Source organism: Diadema setosum, chromosome 17 (assembly GCF_964275005.1).
Source record: "Diadema setosum chromosome 17, eeDiaSeto1, whole genome shotgun sequence".
Classification (NCBI taxonomy): domain Eukaryota; kingdom Metazoa; phylum Echinodermata; class Echinoidea; order Diadematoida; family Diadematidae; genus Diadema; species Diadema setosum.
Genome location: NC_092701.1, coordinates 6,816,887 through 6,835,307, shown reverse-complemented (window position 1 = coordinate 6,835,307; position 18,421 = coordinate 6,816,887). Strand labels below are relative to the sequence as shown.

Below are 18,421 nucleotides of genomic sequence, written 5' to 3'. Positions count from 1 at the left end.
ACAAAAAAATTGCAGCGCAGACGTAAAGTGTGCCGCGGAGGATGTAATTCACACACCAGTCTGTGAGGCCGGTATACCAAAAGCACTTTACACGTCCTATCGATGAAAACTTGACCAATCACAATATATGACGTCATATTATACACAGTATAGTGCACTACCTATAACATGAATATGACTTCACAATTTAGATCCATTTTATTTCAAATTAGCAATTAAGCTTGGTCACATGACGCTATGAAGATCAATCACTGAACAGGATTCCATCAATGAAGGATATAGTTCGAACTATAGTTGGTCTGTCTCATTAACAATGTGCAGTTTGAATTAAAAACAAAACAAAACAAAAACACTCCCAGCTCGTTGTGACCGTTTAACTTTACGGTCGCATCTCAACCGAACTTCCTGTGTTCGACAAACTTTTTGATAGGTCAACGGCAACATCTTTCCTCTTTCTACTCTTTCTATGCACCCAGTGACCAAATAAAGGCTTAAATCTCGAGGAGATTATAGGTGCTTTCTTCAACACTATATATAAGCTCATCTCTTATCATTTACTGTTTGCTTAGACTATGCTAACCATAAGGCACGACATAGAATTTTGCCCATGGATGAAACATGCAGATGCATCGTCCACATTTTTTTTTTTTTCTGTGAGACTGCATTTTCCCACCTTGCATTTACCTTTCAGTCAACCTTTGAAACGAATAAATGAAGATAACGAAAAGATAAAGGAAAAGGATAACGCCAGAGAGTGGGAGAAAAGTGGAAAAATATGTTTGTAAGAGGTATGCAAACTATGCGTAAGCCGGAGCTGAGGATAGTATCTTAATCATATTCCCTCAATTCAGGTCATTAAAGTTTAATCGTTATAGATATGATATTAAATGGAGGACGGTCACTAGATATTTACTCAGCAGGTGGGTGGCAAACGAGAAAAGGTGCGGAAGAGTACTTCAAACCATAGCATCAGACCATAGCGATTAACATGGTATATTTTACAATTTTCCATAATCAGATTCAGTTTCGTTTATCGCTGTTTATACAAGAGTTAATCGGAGAATAATGCTGACAAAGATGTGATGTTAATCAGTTTCGGTTTCTTTTAAATTATAAATCTTATCTTCCTGGTTGAAATAACAATACAGTCATCTAGATAGGTAATGTTTTTAATATTTAAGTATTATCACAGATGAATACAAATATGTTTCGGTTTTCCATCTATCTCTTCGCAAGAGGTGTTATATATTCACATTTTCATTACTGACGTGACTGAACCTGCAGATACATAACTTCCTGATGATATATTTGCAGGAGCTGATGTGTGCAATTTCTGCAGTGCTTAATACAAAGCACTTATAATGATTAACCTGAATAAAGAACTGTTGAATGCTTTAGTTAGGGAACTTCATATATATATATATATATATATATATATATATATATATATATATATATATATATATTAGTTTTTCTTGTACTTATTTTATCTCACTCAAGAACTCAGTAAGACTCGATCTGAGAGGCACAAATCTGACTAGACCAATTTACTTCAATCATTATTTATGTCTGATATTCTAATGATTTATTCATGATAACGTTCTTACAAAATACAGGTGTGTCTAGGAGAGAAGTAATGTAGGCCTTCTAGGTTTGAAGTACAACTTTTATCGCATCGACAATACGTTTTACTTTTTCATTCTTTCTTGAGAGATCCACAGGAAAAGAAAAATCACATGTCACATCGTTCTTTGAACGATGCAGAGATTTCATTCTAATCAGTCTGAAATTCTCTTTAAGAGTTTAATATATTCTTTTATACATTACGCATATAAGTAATAATACTATGTGTGTGTGTGTGTGTGTGTGTCTGTCATTATGAACATTTTCATGTATTTTCTTACTTGCATATTCGCTGACTTGGCGAAACTTTGGGGGTTTTTTTCACCCTTTTTTTTTAAAATAGAAACTTAATAGGTATTTCAGTGTGCCGCCATCACCTCGGAACATCATCTTTTTAACACCTTTTATTTCTATCTTTTTATGCCTCCGCCACGAAGTGGTGCCGGAGGCATTAAGTTTTCGGGTTGTCCGTCCGTCCTTCCGCCACCGTCCGTAATAAATTTTGTGGACAGCGTAACTAAAAAACCTTTTGAGGTACTGTATCCTAATGAAACCTGGCATGTATGTGTATTAGGGGGTGAAGTTGTGCCTGTCAACTTTTGGGTGCACATGCTCAAGGTTAAAGGTCAAAAGGTCAAGGTCAAATACATGAAATTTCACTATTTCCACCATATCTATGCAATGCCTGAAGATATTTTCTTGAAACTTAGTGTATACATGTATTACCCAATTAAGATTCTCTGGTGAAAGTTTGGGGTCATGAGGTCAAAGGTCAAAGGTCAAAAAGTCAAGTAAAAATATTAAAACTTCACTTTTTTCTCCGTACCTTCGAAATTGTTCAAGGTATCTTTATATGGAACATAGTATATATACATGTACTGACTGGCAGTGATTATCTAGACAACATAGGGTTCGTGGGGTCAAAGGTCAGGGGTCAAAGGTCAAGGGCAACACTTCAAAATTTTACTATTTCCCTCATGTTAATGCAATGCCAGCAGGATTATTTTTTTTTACACTTGGTGTATGCATGTATAACCTAATAGAGTTTCTCTGAAAAGTTTTTTTTTTCTTTTTTTTTTTGCCTCTAAGGTCAAAAGGTAAAAGATCAAGTGAAAGTGCTGAACTAACTTTTTCCTTCGTATCTCGTAAGTGGCTCAAGTTATCTTGAAACTTACTACATATTTATGCATGTTCTGCCTGACAGTGATTATCTTATGAATTTTAGGGTCAAAGGCCAGATGAAAATGGTAACAATTTACTATTCAATACAGAAATTGCACTTTTCTCCATACCTTCAAAATTGCTCAATGCATAAACGTGTGAATGGGTCAAAGTCAAGCTAAAGTCATTAAATCCCCAAATACATGCTCTCCTACTCATCCAATTAAACCTAGGTCAATGAAGGTGAACATTCAACACATTTGTGACAAACTTGTCATTTTAATATTTCGCCAATTTTGTAAAAATGTAATCACACATAGTCCACATGTATTACTATCTATAGACCTATTAGGAGAATCATGCATTATGGCGGAGGCATACCAGTCGCCATAGCGACATTTCTGGTTTACACCTAAAACCCAACCACAAAGAGAAATGTGGATTGAGTGAAAGCAGCAACATTAGCAGAGCACATCAGTGAAAGTTTGAGGAAAATCGGACAATCGATGCAAAAGTTATGAAATTTTAAAGTTTGGTCTTGGAACCGCTGGATGAGAAGACTATACTAGACTTTATGACGCCATGGGTGGACAACAATATAAGAAACTATAAAGAAAAGTAAATATAGTTTCACTTTTCTGGCATAATGAAAGAGCCGCACTTGACTAACTGCTTTAATCAAGCAGGGGGAATGATTAGGCCTACTATCAAATTGATGGAATGTGTAATTTTTCATGAAAAATGCATTTTTGTGGATTTCTCTTTATATTTTCTTCATCTCTTCTTTATATTGTTGTTTACTAATGTTACTGCTTTGGGTGGTTTTTCTTTTTTTGTGGGGGGGGGGATTTCCTTTAAGTCAAATTTGCTTCAGCTTCACTTTGTAGGTGTATGCGTTTAAACTTTTTTGTTTTATTGTTATTATTAGAAGTACGTTATCCCATGAAAAATATATTCACTATGAATTAAAACAACGCTAAAGTGCGATCGTCTTCACACATTTACAAATAAAGTCGTTATCACCTTAACCCGATAGATGTAGGCCCTACTAGTGATATAACAATGTATACGTACATGTCAAACATACTACTGAGTATATTATTTACATAATTATGTGTATAAAATATTAGATATATAATGTGTACATATCTGTATTAATTTCATTTCGTTTATTTTCCATACCCAAATGATACAAAATATTACAAGGTAGCCATAATGATTATGCACAAGCAGGCGAAAAGACATAGGACCTATTGAGGTAGGACAATAAATAAAATACAATTACGTATATCATTACATGAAATAACTATCAAATGACATACCCTGCACATAATATACGTGTGTATACATGCACATAAACAAATATTCAAATATGAATGAAGACATTAGGTATACAGATAGTAAATACATCGATTTAAAAACCAATACTCGATATAAACATCACTTAAACTTCGTATATCCTTTGACCACAGAAAAGCAACAACACTATATTGAATTCAAACTGAGTAAAAGATGCCGACACAGATCTTCATGTACAAACAGAACTAGGGAGGTGTGGCACTTGCCTGGTAGGAAATACTATGGCACATGGTATAAAGGTCTAATTCCCTTACAGACTTTGACCTTAACCACATTACATTGCACACCTGTACCGTGATTATGTGCCAATGCACTATATTTCTGTTTGATTGAGGATTTCCTCGTACATATACAATGTGTGGTCTAACAAGCTTTCCCTGTTCAGTTTTCCCTGATCCAACGCATTTATTCGCCTCATCTACGAGAAAGAGAGCTGTAAGTGTTATTTAACCGTTATAGTACACTTGTAATTACACCTTAGTGTAACATCACGTGCCCCTTGGGATGCGAGTTGCACTGTTTCCTAAAATCTATATTCGAGGTCAGCCGACAAAGGCGTGTGTTGGGCGACGCCATGTGCTCCGGTATATAAGCTCAGTGTTTTCCCTCCGCTTAGCCGATCGATTTTTGCCCGTTACACACACGATGCCAAGCTCCTAATACCACCTGACACTGTAGAGTGTGTGTTTGTGTGTAATGTGTGTATTAACGGGCCTTGTATGGCAGCCTTCATGTACTGTACTATAAACATATGGACAGTTAACGTGCAAAATGACTGTTGTCTTACAGTATTATGCTGCTGCAGGCAATACGCAGATACGGCTATAATTGCAGTTTTAGGCAGCTGAGATGATGCCGTTGTTTCAAAAGAACAAAAGAGCACAAGGATATCCCATTAATCTCTATAGTCAAGGTAGGACACTCTGCTGTTACGTTTAGTAATGCCTATAACATGCAGTCACCTTTATGTCTCATGTCTGAGTACAAAACGTATGCTACAGTTGAGAGCTACACAAAATGCTACATCTCTTTGGCGTCAAAATAGCACCATCCATTGCAAGATATCCGTGGGATGCTATGATGACAGTATATGGGCACATTTTGGCCTAGATTGGTGCCTGGGAATAAGATTTTACCAAACTTTGCCATCCTAACGCTAATTCTCATAAGCACTCATCGTATATCAAGAGGGATATCAAGTTGCGTCTACCATACTTTCCCAGTTATTATAATCGTTACTTTTTTAATGAGCGAGAAATGAAATTTGACGCTACAATACATCCAAAGACGTGATACAATGAAGGAAGTAAGAGAGATAACACAAGAGCTCTGATACCCTCAACATTTCCAGGTTTTTAATAAAAGTGCGTGACTCATGCGGGAAAACAGCAGCAGCCGTGCGACGAAAATATCCTCTCAGGAGCATTAAGGTGCAGTCTGCCAAAGAGATACACATTCTGTGTTAGTAATTGGGTGCATCCAGGTGTCGTAACACAAAGTGCGTTTAAAGTTAGATTTTATAAGCCGTCTGCGTATTAAGTGCGATAAACACACCTTGGACCATCTAATGTGCTGAAAATCGAATCTATCACAGGTCATGCTGTGTTTTGTATGGCTGCTGAAGACAGAAAAAAAATACACTGATGCCTAAGTCCTTTTTCTTTCTTTTTGCCATACACATCCTTGTTATCTCTGATGCCTGGTAAAAGGAGCCTAAATAATATAAATTCATCATAAAGTCAACATTCACTTTCCACCCTAGGATTCTTACATCAATCACTCATTAAAAGCTCTGAGGCAGAAATGGAGGATTCATAACCATTTCTGAGCCTGAGAACATGGAGAAGTTAGAACAGTGCAACTGTACATCGTCATGAGATTTTATGTGCCAATCGACACTCACAGTACACAAGGGGTTAATTTATGTCATTGTGTTCAAATCACCTATGGAAGCGATGGTGATGGTCATAATATTATATGCTTATAAGAACAGAATACATCCAGACATGATGATGTGGAAAAGGAACTGACTTGAATGTAACCTAAGCTGAAAGGTTTGGGCCTCATGATAATTAGTGTCATGCTCCATTGTCCGAAGCCTCGGAATAGACAAGGACGAGAGGTAATTAGGAAAGTGTCGAATTATTCTCCAAAGACATTATCGTTCGCGACGGTTTCGACATGTTATCGGTGGATTTGTGTAATCACATAATGGTATTCGACATTGTGTTTTGTAATGCTGCCATCAGCTTTCACTAACCTAAAAGCAACATTATAAATTATGTGTTGTCGTGACAATATTGACTTCAAAAATTTTGGTGATAACAAGCCCTGTGAAATGCAAGAAATGTTTGTTGAAAAAATACAGAAAGAAACTCGTCATCTCATACAATCTGTTAAACAGGTTATACACTCGCTTCGAGCTCTTGGCATTGCTTTGGAAGCTTCACTGATATAAAAGAGAGAAAATAATATAAAGAGTGGTCTCTGTCTAAAAGAATAGATTTAAGACATCAAATTATATCATTTTATTTCTGTTACGATTTCCAGGGTGACGTATAAGCCGTCGTCATGTCAAAAGTACCTAGCAACTCGGAGCTGAAGACATTCCGAAAGGAAGCTCTGACTTCCCACAACAAATGCAGGGATGTGCACGGCGTGGCAAGCTTGAAGCTATCGGATGAACTCAATGACCACGCCCAGAAGTGGGCGGAGCATCTAGCCAGGAGCGGCCAGTTCGCCCATAGCAACAACAGAGACTTGGGGGAGAACATCGGCATGCATTACTCATCGTCTTCCACAGAATTCTCAGGTAACACAGATATAGCAAATACATAAATAAATAAACTAACAAACAAACGAAAATAAAACTAAACAAAATTTCTGCACATTAATAACCAATAATATAACATATTAAAACGCATGGCTTCCACGTCGGCAGGGAAAGAAAAAACATTACAACAACAACAACAGCAATAATAATAATAATAATAACAACAACAACGACGATAGCGGCAGCAGCAGTAGCAAGAAAAACTGCTTAATTTTCATTTTTCGTGTTTATAAAATCGTTGTATTCCCAATGTACATGGTGCCATGTAGGAATCATTATCCTGTTTGATTAGCAGTGATTAGCTGACAAAAGAGTGAATGCAGAAAGGCTGATGCCGCTTTCTTTATTGAATTTTTAAAAAGGATTAAGATTATCAAATAATGGAACAAGAGCAAAAACAGAACAAAACATAATTGCAGTAGAACCCTGATAAATCTGGAGATAAATTTCTCAGTGAGAGCAGAGTATTACTTTGATGTGTTTCTTTAAACTACCACTCCGTGGCGTCATAATTACTTCTCCCACAGTATCATGCGTTGAAAATACAACCTGTCATTTGCCTGTACACCAGAAATAGTGCATTTCCCATTTCAGGTGGGAAACTGCAGAAGATATAATGAGTTTTGGTCACGCTCGACGGATGAATCTCCATGATGAGCTTCTGTTGGCATTCCATGATACTGAGATGAGAACTAGTACATGTATGGGAATACTTCGAATATTCTACATCTGAATCAAGGGACATCATTTTCCAAATGTTCAACCAACTGAGGCCCGGGGAGTTCATAGATCTGTATAATATTTTGGTTTCTCTTTTTATGTTCATTCGCTTACCTTCCTTTGGAGGGAACGTTAATATGCGAAGAATGCGGTTTTATGATCTGGATGTCAACATTGGAAATCCTCCAGCAATATACCACGTAGTGGTTGATACACTCACCCTACTGACAGACCATGGAGCTACTAACAGTAACTCCATGGACAGACTAAGTAAAGAAATTGAACATCAACTAAAAGCTGTCATACTGATGTAGTATCCGTTGATCGCAGTCTTCAATGTGTGCACAGATCTCTAATCAGTGTCTGAGATACGAGCATGCAGTAACATTTCTGTTCGTTGTTATTGTTGTTGTTGTTGTTGGGATTATCTATAGAGGTGCGTTGGCGTTGATCACATGACATTGTGATGTGAAATGATACGGCAGCAGATTCCGTGTCAACGCCAATCCATATCAGATGGGTACTTATAGTAGTCATGTTACGAATGAAAGATTATCCACAGCCATGACGGCAATATGCAGTCGTACTTCTAGATGACCGTTTTAGCCATTATGGGCCATTACTGCACACATCAGTCATCAACCATGAATAACTTAGTATGGAAAAAATGTCTCAGTCAGCTATATTCAAAGCTAACATTTCTTCTGTTCCTTACATTCTTGCATTCAAAACGAGGGGCATTTTCTTGTCTTTGTTGTCTTTTCTCTATTAATAGAACATTAGTCATCTTTGTCTTCATTGGCATCGTACTCTTCTTTCTTGTGCATCTTTTCCCGCCCTGTTTTTATCATCTTGCTTTATTTTTTATCATCACCACCACCACCACCACCACCACCACCACCATCATCATCATCATCATCATCATCATCATCATCATCATCATCATCACAACCATCATCTCACATCATCACCACCATCATCATCGTCGTCATCGTCGTCATCGTCGTCAAAGTCATCTTTCTTCGTCATCATCATTCTCCTTCGTCACCATGCAGCTTCTTCCACCTCGTATCTCTTCTGTATTCCTCCTCTTCTTCCGTCTCTGCTTTCTATATCCCTCAGAATTTTAGTTATGACAGCAGTCACTTGCACAGGACGATTTTATGTCCGTTTCCGCATCCCATGTGAGTCACGCAATCTTTGGCGTGGCGTTAGGGAATTGTCTTGGATATAGAGAACACATGATAGCCAGTGGAGTCAGCAGGAATAAATTACAGCCCCTAAACCATCCTCCTGTGACTCACGTAATGTTGGTATGAATAATGTTGAATAATAATTGTGATTACAGCATTAAGAACCATTGTATGTAAAAACAACAATATATTCAATTATATATGAATCAAACTGTTTTGAGCAACGCCAGCAGAAAAAACATAAACGGCACTGCGCACGACTAACTTAAAATGAAGTGAGGGCTGAAAGGGCTTAAGGGGCGATAAAATGTTCAAACTAAACTATGAAAAAAAAACCCAACCACTGACATTTTATTAAGAATATAACTGTTAACTTTGATGAATTGAGTTGCGGTCATGGGAAATATGAAATATATTTGGGCGTTTGTTTTCTTTTCGAACCATATAACGGGCTGAAACCATGTGGTAAACAGCAAAATAATGATAAGGCGTGTCATATCGTGACAAAAATCATCAAAGGAATGTAATTGTATCATTATTACGAGGTCGTAAAGTTAAGATCGATAAAAACAGGTAGATTATGGAGGTAAAGTAGAAAGAGACAAACAGGGATAGCTCTTTGTCACGTACGGCGTCTCAGCTCAGAAAGAGCACAGTCGCAGAGCTTGTCCTGCCACTAAAATGTGGCCTATACGAAGGAGGCCAATTTTAGGGTACATGTACTATCTTGGATCACCATTGCTGTAGCTAGTGTCGTTAAAGAAACAGTTTGATATAAAGATAGTGGGCGGCGATAGATGTAGAAAGACGAGTATATATAATCATTATATATATATAACTATTATGTCACAAGCACGTAATCACAGGCCGCGTTAACATAGACGTGTAACGACCGTCTTGTTTCGTTAACAAACAGTTAACAGCAAGCAGTTGCTACACATTTTAGATAGAATGAGAAAAAAAAGAAGAGAACATTAAAATTGTCACGAGTCCTTGACGCACAATTCCAAAGTCAGTGAGCTTCAATAATACTTACATAGCACAAAACGCAGGCCAAACCTCCATACTCTATGATTGAAATTTTGAAGAATTCAAGTGGTCCGCAGTCGCCGTTTGCCTTCATAAAATTTACAGTGGAAAAAAGAAAATCATCATCAACAAGAACTATACGAAGACGTATTCACTTTCACACAAAGGCGAAGGTTCATCTGTGTAGGCCTTTACAAGAGAGAGTGAGTCCAAGTCATGTGCTATCTGTCTTTCATTTTAAATTCTGGTCCCACTGAATTGGCATTTTGTGTGCATGTGTCTAATAATCATGAATTGGCGTTAGATTTCAACATAAAGGATATTCCTTTTTCATACTGTGATTTTTTTTTTAATTATGTTGATTCGCGCCTTCTGATAAAGTGTCTGTACCAGATTCTTTTCTCCCATGTTTTTGATTAGAGACATGAAGATATTGGACACAAGGTGAGATCTGTTTCGAAAACATATTCGAGGATGAATTTCTCGTGCTTGCATAATTGTGTACTACAAATCTATCTTTTCATGCTATAGGAAATGATGCAACAGAACTTTGGTACCAAGAATCCAGCAAGTATGATTACGGCAATCCTGGATTCAGGCAGGGAACCGGTAAGCAATGTGAAAGATTTTTTTTTTCTTTTCCTTATAATATTGTGTGTGTGTGTGTGTGTGTGTGCGTGTGTGTGTGTGTGTGTGTGTGTGCATGTACGTTTGTGTGAGACAAGTTGATGACAGGGACTTGCCGTACTATTCTATATTTTTTCATAAACCTATAAATCTTTCTATAAACCTATAACCATGCACCAAATTATACATTGACATGTGCATGTGAGTATAAACGACAGTTATGACATTCTGATAAAACCACATCGTGAGTTAAAGACAGAGTGAGCTTAACACAATCCTTCTGATTCTGTGCACAGGTCATTTTTCTCAAGTCGTCTGGAAGGCGAGCAGGGAATTTGGCATCGGTAAGGCCATTACGAGCGACGGAAAGGTCATCATCGTCGGGAACTACAAGCCCCCCGGGAACATGATGGGCAATTTTCCCGAAAACGTGTTCCCGCCACTGGCCGGGAAGGCGGAAAAGGCAGGGAAGAAGAAGGAGGAGAAGAAGAAACATCGCTCCAGCAGGGGACGACGGGGTTCCACGAGCTCTTCGAGCAGTAGCAGCAGCAGTAGCAGCAGCAGCAGCGACGAAGAGGGAAAGAAAAAGGTGCATGGGCTGATAAAAAAATTATGTCCTTGTATTCTGTAAGCATGTCTACATTTTTCTTTTAGTACTTTCTGTTAGCTTCAAGAAGATTTTTATTTCATTACTTCATCATATCTAAAAATGCTACTGAAAAGAACTATTAAGCTTAATTTTATGACTAAGGGGTGTTGCAAGAAAGTCGAGTTGCAATTAATTGCAACTTTCTTGCAACACCCCCTCAGGCTGCGTTCACATAGAAGTATACTATTCGGGTATTCGGGCTCGTTTTTCGAGGGCACGCGAATAGCTTGAATCGAACGATAGGATTTCCTCACACCGGTTCACATAGGAGGGCACTATTCGAAAGTACCGAATAGCTGCGAATAGTATAGCAAAGTGGGAATCGAACTTGTTCGATTTTCTTGCAGCGTATACCGTCTCTCGTTTATGAAATAATGACAATTTTGGTCTGGATTTGCCCTTTAGCAAAAATAAACATGTAGACCGACATTCTGATGCAGTTTAGAAATTGTTAATAAGATTTGCTGCGATGTAGGAGGAAGAAATCCTCACTACATGGGATGGTGAGTTGACGGTGCGGGTGATGGTGTATTCGGTGCTCGAATAGCGAATAGCAAATAGCGAATAGCGAATAGCGAATACCGAATACTTCTATGTGAAAGCAGCCTTAGAGCATCCAAATTTTGAAACGCTATTATCTGGACTCTACATACTATGAAAGGTCTTGCAAAGCGGCAATAGCAACGGAACAGTTGGTGTGTTGCTTGGCTATATAATATCATTTATCATGAAAGATTTATATACTCTCCGATGATGTCTATCATCCCAGGGAATTTTCAGGAAGAAATCGAAGGACAAATCGAGCCGCCGTCCCAAAGTCTCCCGCTCCGATCAGAAGGCGTTCGCCAAGGAGGCGCTGGAAGCGCATAACGACGTGCGGCGCCACCATGGGGCGAAACCATTAGAACAGTCACGTGAGCTCACCAAGAGGGCGCGAAAGTGGGCGAAGCATCTGGCCAAGCACGACCTCTTTGAGCACAGCAAGTCGAATGACATCGGAGAGAACGTGGCCATGCACTACTCCAGTCTCTCGACAGAATACTCTGGTAATGACGCCGTCCATATACTCTCAAGTATTTACTAAAGTTGATGACGAAAATCACTGCGAAAATGATGGCAGTGATAGTTCCAGTAACGGTGATGATAATAAAAAGTATGGTGATGATAATGACAAGAGTAATTGGTATAATGATAAAATAATAATCATAATGATAATGAAAATAAGAAAACGGGTATATTGGCAATCATAATCTTAATGATAAATACTACAATGATAGTGATAGTCTTGGCGGGAGTCTTGGTCTTAATACGCTTGTATCTGTAACCCAATCTGTTTTTTAAAAACACTCTACAAAAGGGCAGTACGTTGATCATTATTTTTACGTAGTTATGCAAGATCAATACAACAGTGTAATAATGGAAAATCGAAAATACAATACGGTGACGGGTAAGACTTTGAAACAAAAAAAAAAATGAAAATGTTCTGTCATATCGTACTGATATCTTGATGGTAACAGCATGACTTTCAAAACTATTGCATAACCAACTGCTTTGTCCGTTTCAACATCAGTAAAGCTCAGAGCTCAGCAAGCTGAAACGGTTTCTCAAATGATCCAGCATGTTACTATTGATGTACCTTGAACGTGTTTTACCTATGTGTAGGTAAGGAGGCCGCAGATCACTGGTATAGCGAAATACACAACTACGATTTTAAGAAGCCTGGATTCACCAAAGGCGCAGGTATTTTTTCCGAAGTTGATTATCAATTGTAATCCCTGGTAAATGATAAGGAAAGAGAATATTTCAGTTAACTTAGGGTAGAAGCGATGAGAAAGGTAAAATCAAAATGTCTATATATTATCTACCTTATTATTACCACCAAACTTACTCTTCTTTGTATAATAAACCTTTCAATGAATTGGATTAATTTGCTACACGTGATTATTAATGTGATACATTGTTTCCAGCAAAGGATGTGTTACACAAACATGTGCATTAACTGAAGATGAAAATTTTGATGGACTAAAGTAGAACTCTTTGTTAAATTTGTGTGAAGGAAAAGGAGAGCTAAACATCCATTCCAGTAATGTATTTAGTACACACCAAAAAAGTCACGTTAGACTCCACTTCTTATACTCCATGGATATCAGCAAATGCAACATCATTCAAATGTATAACTTCTCATATCACAAATACAATGTATAGTCGTCAAAAATGTATTCACTGTATACTTCTGGGAATGGAATAATGCTTGATTTCCATTCTGTCACTGTGGCTCTCGAGTGCGAATTTAACCACTTACGAAAATGTCCTACAAGTCCAAATTTGTGAAATATTATGCTCGCAAATGTATAAGCTTGTAAACTATACTCATTTTAGCAGGAATGGTGATTTAAAAGTAAAAGCAAGCGCAATGCAGGAAGAACTGGAAATTTACATCTAGGAATGATGACGTATGTGGAGAGAGGGTAGAAAAGAACAAGAAAAGTCTAGAAAAGTGGAAAGGAAAGTAAAGACGGAGAGCTGAAATAACAGACGTGAAATGATAAAAAAAAACGGTGAATGGGAAGAAGCAGGACTTACGAAACATATAAGAGGAGAAAAGAAAAAGGAAGAAATAAAGAGAAGGGAAAGAGAAGACATGAAGAAGGAAAGGAGGGATAAAGGGAAAAATAATCATAGAAGATGGGCAAGGCGAAAAGGAAATCGGAAACATTGGCAAGGGCTGCTACTATAGTGTATGGAAGATTGATTCAATGTAGCTCTGAAATCACGACTTAACGATAATGAGGTCAAAGTCCTTTTTAGTGCATGGTACGTTCAGTGCATCCTTTTCATTATTTTCTGCCCCTTGCATATTGGACTGTGAAATTCATATCACTTCATATACGAATACCTCTTACTGTTATCCCATCTGTACTTCATGTGACACCAAGCCACCTTATTAACATTATTCATCTGTACTAACCAGGAGTAATCATTATTCAGAGATGGTTATATCAATACCCCCCCCCCCCCCCCGTTGTTCGCTTCAGGTCACTTCACCCAGATGGTGTGGAAAGGATCCCACGAGTTCGGCATCGGGAAGGCTATCACGCGCGACGGCAAGGTCATCATCGTTGGTCAATACCGACCACCGGGCAACGTCATTGACCACTTCCAGGAGAACGTGGCCCCGCGCGACGACGGCCGCCTGCCACCGCCGCCGCCGCCGAAGGAGACAACCCAGGTCACGCGCGTTGTGCGGTCGACGGAATACGAGCCGGGTCAGAGTCGGGAGGCAAAGGCAGCAGAGGTCAACGAAACCATCCGAAAGGTGAGGAGCACGACGAGTCACGAGTCGAGCCCAGCTTTCCAGGGGTCTAGCTCGATTCGTGGACGCCGTGTCATTTTGCTCGCGGCGGATCTCAGTCCCTTTTTACTGCTCGTGAGGGATCGTGAAATAAACGCTTGAAATGCAGTGACCAAGTAAGCTGGTGGTCTCCACAAAAATGTGCTTTCGCACACAAGATACTAGATATTACTACGTGGTTACTTGAAAGTTAATCCTGTGCGAAATTTACGACATCGACAAACTTACTGCATGTACAATGTTATCATTAAATTAACATCTTGGGAAAAGAAGAGTTGCCATGAATCGAATCTGTATTTGTTTTTTGTTGTTTGTTCTTATTTCATTTCCATGATTATGAGGGGAGTAGAAAAGATTATGAATGTCGAAAAGCTTGTCAGTGAAGTCTTGTTTCATTGGGCAACCTCACGTAATGACATTGTTCTTTACTGGAACACTTGCTAATTCATTTTCGTTTTTTTCAAATGGCAATCAGGATATACCTATATAATGATGCATTCAAATTTAGGGATATTTTCCCTTAGAACCTCTTTAAAAGATATTCCATTCGTAAACACATGTACAATGTATGTACTCAATGATTTCAATGCCATGGAGTCAAATTAACACGATCTATTTGATGTTATGTCGGGCAACCCTCGTGCAATCTTTCTGGTTGGGAAGAACTATACTACCTCTGTTAAAAAAGGAAATGTCTTGCAAGATGATTCATTCCTGTGCAAGTACACGTTCCCCTCTATATGCAATTAACGTAAACATTGGCATAGTATGAGGTTTCCTTCTTTTTTTTTTGTCACTTATCCTATATAATGACGATAACAACCATGGTCTTCTTTATTTATCTACTGTAACCTCTTCGGTGTTTACACTGTTATACCAGAGGGTATTCCCATTATCGTTATTACCCGAGCCAGCGTTGCCAGGTACCTTTAATACACCTTTGTTGAGAGGGACGTGGTGGGTAAAAACATCTTGTCCAAGGACGCAGGTACTTGGCGAGATTCGATCTCGAGACTCCCGATTGAAATCCGATTTCTCGTTCTCCTCCGTCCTTCTCAGTCTTTTTTTTCACTCTTTCCTTTCCCCACCTCTCCCTTCCCAAGATGGGTCGTGTAAAACTCGAAGAGGCGGACATCTCGCCGTCCGACCTGAAGTCGTTCCAACGCGACACCGTGGAGGCGCTAAACAAGATCCGCGTCAGGCACCACGTCGCCAAGGTCGAGACCTCGAGCGAGCTCGAGCGGCGCGCCCAGGAATTCGCTGCCGAGCTCGCCAAGAAGGACGAGTTCAGGAACAGCAACAGCCAGGACGTGGGTGAGAACATCGCCATGCACTACAACAGCGCCAGCACCGAGTTTTCAGGTGAGTCTAAAACCTGAAGAAAGGCAATGAAAGGCAGAGAAAGAATTATGACGGTGATAAAAATGATCATACTGACAATAATGGCATCATTAAAATCCATTCGAATCCTTGCGATATAACTGAAGTCTTGAGAAGAGAACACGGTGCGTTCTCATTCTTCTCACCAAACAAAAAGAATCGTTCAAATGGAGGTACTACCAGCGGTGGTAACGTTGAATGGTGCACGACACAGTTTATGCTACTTAAACTGGAAACGTCATGACGGGGACTGGTTTTTGCATAAGGAAAATAAATTTGAGATCTTCTTTGGATGATTATCGATTTTGGCAATTTTGTTCGATCTAAAGCATGAAATGACTATACGCATTTTCTTTCGAAAGTCTTTGGTCGAAATTTACTAGAATTTGTTCTCTTTCCTCCTATTGGACGAGCATCTTAAATTTCTATACACGATAATTAAATAATACTAATTATATATCTCGATCTATAAGGATGTCTATTGCATCAAAAGTTTTCACAGATGAAGAAGAATAACTACTTTCGGAAGTGCTTATTTTAATCAAATTGTGGTATCCATTTGTTGCCGACTTGTTCGTTTGATTACCCATGGAACATTAAACCAACACATCCTTGCCAGTCCACTGTATAAACATAATTATGTTTCTATGTATTTCTCTGTATTTTTTTTTACACTTGTCTTATTACGTCACAACTCATCCAACAGGTCAAGAGGTCATCGACATGTGGTACAAACAGGTCGAGAAGTACGACTTCAAGAAGCCAGGTTTCACTTCTGGAGCAGGTATAGACGACCGAGAACTCATGATAACACATGCAGATACACATAATATAGTGTGCAGGTAGAAATACATACATACATAGGCTACATACATACATATATACAGACACACATGCACACACAAGAAACAAACACAAACACACACAAATCAATATCTCCCTCTATTTCTCTCAAAGCTGACAGTGTATAAAGACCAGGTGTAAGTAGTTTTTTTTTTTTTGATACAAGCTTGTGGAAAAAAAACCCAACAACAACCAATCAATAAATTAACCCCCCCCCCCAAAAAAAAAAAAGAAAGAAAAGAAAAGAAAAGAAAGACTAGAATGAAGCATTATACAGTCAGGCTGGATATTTGCGTTTGACAATTTGACTCCTGTGAAGGCCAAGCTTGAAAACGAAAATGTATAATCTATGTAAAAACGCACAACCATGAAAATTGAAATTTTAGATAAAAATGACGTGGGTGAAAATGGCTGCAAGGAATGCTTCTGAAATCTCGATTATCTCTCATATGAAGGAAATTTAGTGAATCGAAGTAATTTTTTTTCTATTTTTTTCTTTCGTCATATGAGTTGATTTATTTGAACGATTTGTGCATCAGTTTTCTTCTTAGGTCATGCAGAAGAATTTGACTTTGTGTTTGTGTGTTTACTTGTGTCCTCTCTTGCCAGGTCACTTTACACAGATGGTGTGGAAAGGAAGTAAGGAGTTCGGTATCGGGAAGGCCATCACCAAGGAAGGAAAAGTCCTCACCGTAGCCTTCTTCCGACCACCGGGCAACGTCCAGCGACGTTTCGAGGAAAACGTCTTCGCAGCTAAGAAATAGATGCGCGTGTATATTATACATTATAGGATAGAAGATATTTTACGCGAACACGGAAGTGATAGTGTAACACAGTGTGAAGGTAGACACACTGTGAAAAACACTCCTATTCAAGTTAGATGTCATTATGGCCCAAAGTTGACACGACGCTCGCGTTTGAAGTATAATGACGTCATGACAGTGTGGTGTTTTACAGTATGTATCACAGTGTGAGAACAGTGTCGACACAGTCACATTCTTCGATTTAGTGAGTGATCTTAAACTATGATACAGGAGTTCATACTATGATTCCTTTTAGCGAAAATGTGTCACTTCGTGTAAAGACACTGCGCTCGCCCTTTCACCATTATCGACATACTTCATTCCATGTAACCCTTTGTGTGCTTTTACAGCGATTGGCACAGAAAACCCCACAGCATTGTACACACTGTTCGAAGTCTACGATCACACTGTGATCACACTGCTGTGATATCACAGTGTGATGCACTGTACTTGTCCTTCCTGTTTGCCAGCTCTTGATGCATCTTCAGAAAAGTATAGTAAGGGAAAAAATGTAGCTCATATAGATATATAGATGCTGATAATACCCGGCAAATAAACAGAATGGCTTGTATTACAGACAATAACGGGGAATTTCCGTCAGTTGTTATATTCAGTGAAATTTCAACGGTCATGGGCCGTCAGGTGAGACCCATGGATTGGTGCAATCAGCGCTGACGAGGATCAATCGACATATAATTTTTCCCTATATGACACTTACCATGAACTTCTTGAATTTTGACATTGCATACTCTTCACTGACGAAGGCATTTTATATAAGATAGAAAACGCAAGGGAATAAGCCAGTTCACAGTTAGTACTATAGTCGGCAATGACCTCTGGAACTACAGA

General features: G+C 38.7%; 1 protein-coding gene across 1 annotated transcript in view; it reads left to right on the top strand.

The window, feature by feature from the left end:
• Nucleotides 1–17,533, top strand: part of LOC140240978 (uncharacterized) — a 32,185-nt gene extending 14,652 nt beyond the window's left edge. Inside the window, exons 2-10 of the mRNA XM_072320753.1 lie at nucleotides 6,694–6,955; nucleotides 10,450–10,527; nucleotides 10,842–11,134; nucleotides 11,964–12,240; nucleotides 12,857–12,934; nucleotides 14,230–14,510; nucleotides 15,650–15,908; nucleotides 16,633–16,710; nucleotides 17,379–17,533. Of these exons, the coding sequence (XP_072176854.1) occupies nucleotides 6,715–6,955; nucleotides 10,450–10,527; nucleotides 10,842–11,134; nucleotides 11,964–12,240; nucleotides 12,857–12,934; nucleotides 14,230–14,510; nucleotides 15,650–15,908; nucleotides 16,633–16,710; nucleotides 17,379–17,533 (1,740 nt within the window). The 5' untranslated portion in view covers nucleotides 6,694–6,714. The remainder of the gene's footprint in view (nucleotides 1–6,693; nucleotides 6,956–10,449; nucleotides 10,528–10,841; nucleotides 11,135–11,963; nucleotides 12,241–12,856; nucleotides 12,935–14,229; nucleotides 14,511–15,649; nucleotides 15,909–16,632; nucleotides 16,711–17,378) is intronic.
• Nucleotides 17,534–18,421: the final 888 nt, after the last annotated feature.